Consider the following 7846-nt stretch of genomic DNA (forward strand, 5'->3'; position numbering starts at 1 on the left):
AAGCTAGGGCGCCTATTGTCTCGCGCCATCCGCTTATTTGTGGGGTTTCGATCATTCGCACCACGTAGTAGAAGCGTTCTCAATGCTGACTTGGTTTGGACCGGCTAGATCAGCCCCATATATGATCGGGGAAGGCGGGATATTGTAATCCGGGTCGTTTCGACGAGTACTGTTTTATATATGCTTCGGTCATAAGTGTAAAATAGCACTGGTTTTCTGGTCTAGCACGAAATTGCAAACTTGTGCTTTCAATTTGGAAAGGTTTGGTAACTTGTCAAGCCAGTGATAGATCGAGATCAACGAACAAAGTAGACCGACGGTTATTGGTGGAAGTATTCTGAGAAGCTTTCTTTAGAAGATTGCATTAGCCCTGAGTCGTTCCAATCGTATATTGTCCATTGAGCTAGTTGACGTGACACTCGTGAACTTCAGCTGGCACGATGCATAGACGAAAAAGCCTGTATAAAAGTCGGGTCGAGAATACAAACTCGCCCCCTGCTTTATTATCGGATATGCTAAATCTCTGCAAACATTGTTGGTTGCTGATGGTAGTGGGTGGCGATGGGGGTGCGGGATATACTCGACGAGGTCATCATGATGGGGCCAGTAAAAAGCGCCAGAGTTCTTTAAAGCAAAGTCAGATAGCTTGTATCAAGAATATCATCTGGCTCTATCAAAAATAGCGTAGAATCCCAAGACAGAAGCAGCAACTGTCATTGCAATCAAGCTGGTATCTTGCTGGTCGATTTCCTGATATTTATGAGCTGGGGGGCCCAATACAAAAAGATGAATGAAGTGAATGTCTTTCTGTCCTGTTTCACATTAAGGCAGTGAATACTTGCCTGGTGTTGTTGGTGTCAATTGACACTACATTTGTCTGGTGAATTCCCAGCTCCCCACCTCTTTCTCTTATACATCCTCTCCCTCTTCCTCCCCATCACCAACCACCCACCACAATGTTCAAAGTCAAGGAATTCGACCAGCTCGAACGCTTCAACGCGATAACCAACCTGAGCAATACTCTGAGTCTCGCCGTCACGAACACCCCAGCCTGGCTGTGCCTGTGGTTCACTGATCTCGCCTGCATCCGCCAGCTCACTGAAGCAGCGAAAGATGGCATCAACCGCGCGATTATTCGGGAGATTTTTGACGCTGATAGCAAGGTTATGAGTGATATGCTGAGAGCTTGTAAGTATTTCCATCACAGCTTGTCGGGGTGTTTGCTTACTCTGGTCTTAGGGATGGACTGCGAGGAATCTCCGTTGCGTTCTTATCCCGCGGACAGCGACGACGATAGCTCTGAGACGTCGACTGTCGAAGTTGATGATGGAGAAGCGATGGTTATTGTCCCCTTGCTCTTATCCTGAGATAGCAGACTAACGCGTACAGACCCTCCAACGTGACAAAACCACCTGTCCCTTCACCAAATCCAACGAAGTCCGCAACGTAACCTCAATCTACCCCCGCGCCCTCAGCGAAAAGCCTGTCCACGACGAAGACCGCTTCTGGAACAGACTCCGCATCTTCTGGTCCGAGGAAAAGGTCAACGCCTGGCGAGACGCGTCCCGCAACAAAGACTCATGCCGCAACTTGCTTACCATGGAGACCCACGTCGCTCAGTACTGGGACACGGCGCAGATGGCACTGAAGCCCGTGGACAAGAGCGACGATGGAACTTCGTTGACCGTTGAGGTGTACTGGATGCCGACTACGTCTTATGGCTATAGTACGGCTATGTGTTCTCGTCCTGAACTGAAGCATACGGGTAGTAAAGACGCGCAGGTAGAGTTGTGGGATCCTGTTGGTAAGAAGAAGATGGAGTCGGGTCATAGGGTTACTTTTGAGACGGACAATCCGGAGAAGTATCCGCTTCCGGCGTGGGAATTGTTGGAGATGCGGTGGGATTTGAATCGGATTGCGAAACTTGCTGGTGTGGTTGAGATGTATGGCCGTGATGATTACGAGAGTGAAGAGGGTGAGAGCAGTGACGAGGAGGATGAGGTTGAGGATGAGATTGAGTATAATGATGATTCAGATGATTCGGAGGAGGGCGACGACAACGGAGAGGGAGGTGGAATCTCGGTTATGGGATTTTCCCCCGGACTGGGCCACTTTCTCCCTTTGAGGCGCCCTGGAACGGATGGCAAGTTGTTTGAGGTGGATGAGGAGAAGTTGAAGGAGTGGGAGGAGAATGAGAAAGAGGATGGTGGCCCTGAGCCCGAACCACGCGATTGAGCGATATTACTGCATACTTGCTATGCTACGACCGAGATGATAAGATTGTATTGCTATCGTTATTTAATCTAATATGATGCCATACCCACGACAATTCCATTCTTCACTCCGTACTCCGTACACCGTACACCTCGAGTCTCCCACTTAACCCTATGCATACCCCATACTTCACCCCACATTAGGAAACACTCCTTGCAAACACAGCATCTTCTTACTGTGCATGGTACATTCTCTGCAGGACAGACAACGGCAAGTATGGACGACTGCAAGGGCCCTCCCCCATACCCATAAGTACGTGATAAACTCTAAGCCCTAACATACGAGATCATATTGCAACCATTAGATCTGATCTCCTGATCTCTCTGCCCTATTACTCCCTGCAGCGTGCATACTTGTACATACATAGTTAACTAAGTTAACTACTGGTAACTATTAGCTGACTAATAATACACAGCAATACATACAATACATACAATACATACAATACATACAATACATACAATACATACAATACATACATACATACTCCGTACATACCACGACCGATCTCAGATCAATCTCAATCTCACTAACGCACGCCAACCCCTTAGCGCCAACCTTCTGGGGATCGATTTTTCAGCTCCTTCACTCCAGCATGTAGCGTAGCCTCAGCTGAATATGTACTCAATATCGGGGTCTCCATGTGCAGCTTTCCTTTACTTTACTTTACTTTACTTTACAGTAAATCGCATCCGATCAGATCAACATCCTCCACTTCTCAGCAAGCAATTGAATACTTTACTTGTAAGGAAGTAGAAGGTTACGGCGTACGCCGAGACGCGAACGGCGGAGAAAGCGAGAAAGCGAAAGCGAGACGGGTCGCGGTTATGGGTCCCAACCAATAGGGGGTAAGTGCTTAGCGCGGGTGGGGGTAGATCGGCGAACCAGAGATCGATACTCTGTACGGAGTATGATACACGGGGTATACTATACAAGTACGGTGCTTTGTACTCTGTACAATGGTGATATTCATGTTGTACAGAGTAAGAAAATGAGAAATGCAAATACTGAAACAAGCTGGACCCCTCGTGTTCATCTATGCGCGTTCCTCTCACTAGTTCGCCAAGTGGGGTTTATACTCTCACCCATATCCATACATACTCCGTACATGGATGCATGCCAGCTGTCTCAGATGATACAAGCACTCGTACTTACATTTGTCTGTACTTTATCGGTGTGTATGGAGTACTTGTACGAAATAGTGTATGCATTAAGGGGTGTGTATCTACAACGGATCTGACATGTACGAAGTACCTACATACTCGAGGTGAATTGAACAGTGAGGATGAGGTGTTTACGCATACGGCAGCAGTTCTGTGTGTGTATGTACTTGTACCTGATCCAGATCCTATGGTTCAGATCCCGTACCAAGGGAATGGCACGATTGAAGAGAACTCTCGCCAATCGAGTCCAGTAACCAAGATTCGATTCGCAATTATATACATCCGTGAGATCCCGTACACCACTCCATACACAGTACAAGTACGAAGTAGAAAAAAAGAACAGCTACCGAAGGATCATCTGACCAATGAACCACCGATGTCTCGGATTAGATCAATCATCGATCAATCGGATCTTCCGTCCATAGACAGGTACACGAATTCCAAATCGGCACACATCCCCAATCTCCAACCATGGTTCAAGAAACTTAGTTCCACCATTTACTAGAGCAACTCCGCGACTAGCGAATCCATTCCCATGATCGCGGAAATGCTAGAAGCTAGAAGCTATAATCACTAGATCTTCCTTCAGTACGTGTACAAGTATCCGTACAGATGTACAGATGTGCGGTGCAGGACTCTGCACAGACACGCGCTAAATTCATTCGGTGTGACTGGGTATTTGTCATGCCCTGCGCTGCCCTGCTTTGCCCCGTCCGTTAGCGTTGGCGTTGGCGTTGGCGGAATGCGGAATTCAGATTCAATTCAAATCAAATCATGGAAAATCATGCCCGGGTGGGTTTCTATTCTAGCTGATCAGATACATGCGTGTATACGTACTTGTATGTACTTACATGGTGCATAGATCCGAATCCGAATCCGAATCCGAATCCTCAGCCTCGTCTTATCCTCGTCTCGTCACACTATTAATGCATATGGACTATGTTGTTTTGAGTTCCGTACTTGTGTGTACGGAATACTGTCGATGGATGGATGGTAAGATCGCTAGATCTCGGTCATCGCATCTCATCTCATCTCATCTCATCTCATCTCATCGCATAAACCAAGATGACCGGGATTCCCCATGAATGATTCCCCATGAATGGCAGTCTATACGTATACGCTTCCGTCCTGTTCCGTAGATTGATTCAGATTCGAACTCGATTCGATTGTTTTCGATAATTTCCCGAATCTTCCCCGAGGCCATGTCATACGTGTACGAGGGCAGTGCAGTGTACGGAGAAGTACTTGTGTCGAGGCATTAACGAGGCGCAGGCGCATGCCCTTCCTATCTAATCCTATCTTTACAAATACCCCGTAATAATAGAATCCGCGTGCGGAATGACATGACACACAATTCCAAATCAAATCGCGATGCGCTTCGATCGTATCCGCATCCGCATCCGCTCGATTCGATTCGATCGACCTGATCCAAGTTGTCGGGTCGGTGGGTACTTGTACTACGTACGTAGTGTTATGTGTAGTGTAGTGTTACTTGGGTATTCTGGAGAACCCCTGGGTTCGCTAGTATTGTGTACTGTAGTTTGCAGAGATAACGAAGATTCAAATTGTAGGTGAGTGTACTCCGTAGGTAAAGTAGGTGTAGATGTATGCATAGTCGATCCTCTACTCGATACTCGATTCGATACTGCTGTACAGATACTCCATAGAAACGTGCACACCACAATGTATCATAACGAACCATTCCACCCCATGATTGACATACCCAGATCCACTCCACTCCAACCCCAACCCCAACTTAATCAACCCAATTCCAGTCCCAATCCCAATCCCAATCCCAACCAATAAATGAAATCCCAACGAACCGAAACCCAAACTTCAACCTTCACTTCAAATCCCGAGATCTGCTGGCTGTGTTGTTAAGTCCGTGGCTAAGTCTGTATGGAATACGGTTTAAATGATTAATTGATTGATTGATTGATTGAATCATTATGCGAGATTTGTTGAGAGCAGATCAGATGAGATGAGATGAGATCTTAATTCTTAGTTTGTTCCAGTCCTTGCTAGTCACTATTTACTAATCAATAATATGTTCATACAATTAAAGATACGGTATACAACGCGATGCGATGCATTTCCATGCAGGGATTTGTGTTCAATACTACCTCATACCTAACTAGGTACAAACCTACACCTAACTCTGAACGCATATCCACCACGGCAAGAGCGAACTGCCGCGATCGACAACAGTAGATCACATCTGCGTCTACCGCGCACCGCGTGCACTGAGTCATGCTCGTTTCAGAAGTTAATCACCCGCCAGGGACACGTGTAGAATACGTATCTACATTCTTTAGAGTTTACAGGGTACTTTATAGGGTATGGTGGTAGCATCGTAGCATGTAGCATGTAAATCAACCCAACCGTATATCACAATTGACAAGCGATTCTATCGGATGCCTTCCCAACAACGCGCGAGGGTATTAAACTAAGTCCATGAGAACAGAAGCAGAAGCAGAAGCAGAAGCAAAACCAGACCACATCCACATGCTGCATCATAACAACCTCCTGCCGTAGCCCAAAAAATAATAATAATAAAGAACAAAAAGTGACTCCGTGTCGTTTCATAAGGGTAATGGGTAATGGTGCAGTGCAAAGTATTCCAAAAAAAAAAAAAAAAAAAAAAGCACAAAAAAAAAAAAAGAAAAGAAAAGAAAAGAAAAGAAAAGAAAAAGATAAACGCCATCTAATCCCAACCTTTTCAAACGCCGATTAAATCAACAGAGAATGAATTAGTTAGGCGATGCTGACCCCAGTGGGGTCTTGGGCTTCAGATTCGATCCCAATGCTGACGCCTTATTCGCGCCCATCTTGCGAGTCAGTTTGGCATAGTGTAGTCCGCAGGCATTGCAGAGTGTTCGGGCACCGTCAGGGCCTCGTCGCCATTCTGGGGTTTCCGCTCGGTTGCAGCTGTGGCAACGTCCAGGAGGTGCAGCTTTCTAGTATCGTTAGCATTGTGCAAAAAATAGAAAGTAGAAAAGAACGTACCCCTCGCCGCTTCTTGGCTTCCGCACCAGCGAATCCCCCGCTGCCCTTGAATTCCTCCTGGTACATTGCCATCTCTTCGTCAACCCCACTGGCTTTGTAGGCCTTCCGTTGTGCCATTTGTTCGGCCATGGCGTGTTCTTGAGTAAGAACCGCGTGACGTATCCGCAGCAACGCTTCTTGGTTTTGACGCTGGACATTAATCATTTCCTCAACTTCGTGCAATGATGGAAGCGATCCCATCACCGGTCCCGATCGCTGTGTTTGGTGGGCTCTCGTAGCGTAGTGTCTCGAGAAATCCAAAGTTCGGGTGCTCATATCGGTGATCTGTTTTATTAGCTTTGCCATTCCACTGACTCAACTGGGGAAAGATACACACCTCGTTAAGAGAAGCTTCCACGTCGTAAACTTCCAAGTGTCGCTTCATCGAGTCACCATGGCCTGGAAGTGGCGAACGAGTATACCCACTCTTGATTTCCTCCACTCGTACAGGCTCCGGTGCACCCTGTTTCCATGCGCCGTAACGAGCGTCGTAGTGAGAAGGATAGGATGGAGCGGTCGGCTGTGATTGGAACGAGAACGACTGCGAATACGGAGGTGCATACCCACTGGGCGACCCAATACCCCCCGCGGATGGCGGTGCACTGTATTCATATGTCGAATTCGTGGTAATGCCAGTCTTCGCACTCTGTGTTGGGGATCTGCCCGAATTAAACGAATGAAGAGATGCAGTTCTGGAATCCTGAGTGTTGATGGACGTCAGGCTCGACCGTGATGCCTCTGCCTGCAATTGTTGGTGATGCTGATGCGAAAAGGAGAATGGGTTTGGTGGCCCTGTCGGTGCCTCTGTCCCCGACCGCGTGAATCCTGGCGATGTCGAGTGCGGCGGTGCCTGTGAGGGATGGACTTGTTGGGCGGGTGCGGATGTAGGCGGACCGCCATACGAGAGCGGATTGTCATTCCCTAATGCCTCATGGATCGAGGGAAGCGACTGCCGTTGCGGCTGAATCTGTCTCTCCTTCTCTTCCTCCAATGCGCGACGCGACTCCGGTGGGGAGATGTAGCCTGACGGAAGCGAACCGTTGCTAGCGGTCGGAGTGGTGTAGGGATAGGACGGTGGTTGTGACGAGTACATGATCGGTGGACTGATGAGAGGAGCAGGAGAAGAAACACTGCCTGCGATGACAGGATGTTTTGCGTCTTTACCGAGAAAACCAATAGCTGGCAGATGATCCCTGGAACGGGCGAAGGTCGATCGTTAGCTAATCATCCAAATTTAGACAGCGGTTGCCACGCCGCATTTAACTCGGATATGAAGGGAGCAAGACCCAGAAGAAAAACAAAAGACGGTGACAGGAAAGAGACTATGGACACAGTGGGTCGGGGAGAAAAGGAACCCCCCCCCC

General features: G+C 47.8%; 2 protein-coding genes across 2 annotated transcripts in view; one reads left to right on the plus strand and one right to left on the minus strand.

Moving 5' to 3' along the window:
* Positions 1-956: 956 nt before the first annotated feature.
* ASPGLDRAFT_61281 (uncharacterized protein) lies at positions 957-2235 on the plus strand (the record flags this gene model as incomplete). Its single annotated transcript, XM_022548466.1, has 3 exons — positions 957-1188; positions 1240-1340; positions 1390-2235. 3 exons carry the CDS (start codon positions 957-959, stop codon positions 2233-2235), a joined length of 1179 nt encoding a protein of 392 aa, XP_022396690.1.
* A 3482-nt stretch (positions 2236-5717) lies between these two features.
* nsdD (GATA-type sexual development transcription factor NsdD) overlaps positions 5718-7846 on the minus strand; it is a gene marked incomplete at its 5' end in the record, with an annotated part of 3935 nt that continues 1806 nt past the window's right edge. Inside the window, 3 exons of the mRNA XM_022549882.1 lie at positions 5718-6394; positions 6444-6767; positions 6820-7675. Of these exons, the coding sequence (XP_022396691.1) occupies positions 6188-6394; positions 6444-6767; positions 6820-7675 (1387 nt within the window). The 3' untranslated portion in view covers positions 5718-6187. The remainder of the gene's footprint in view (positions 6395-6443; positions 6768-6819; positions 7676-7846) is intronic.

Source organism: Aspergillus glaucus (assembly GCF_001890805.1).
Source record: "Aspergillus glaucus CBS 516.65 unplaced genomic scaffold ASPGLscaffold_26, whole genome shotgun sequence".
Classification (NCBI taxonomy): domain Eukaryota; kingdom Fungi; phylum Ascomycota; class Eurotiomycetes; order Eurotiales; family Aspergillaceae; genus Aspergillus; species Aspergillus glaucus.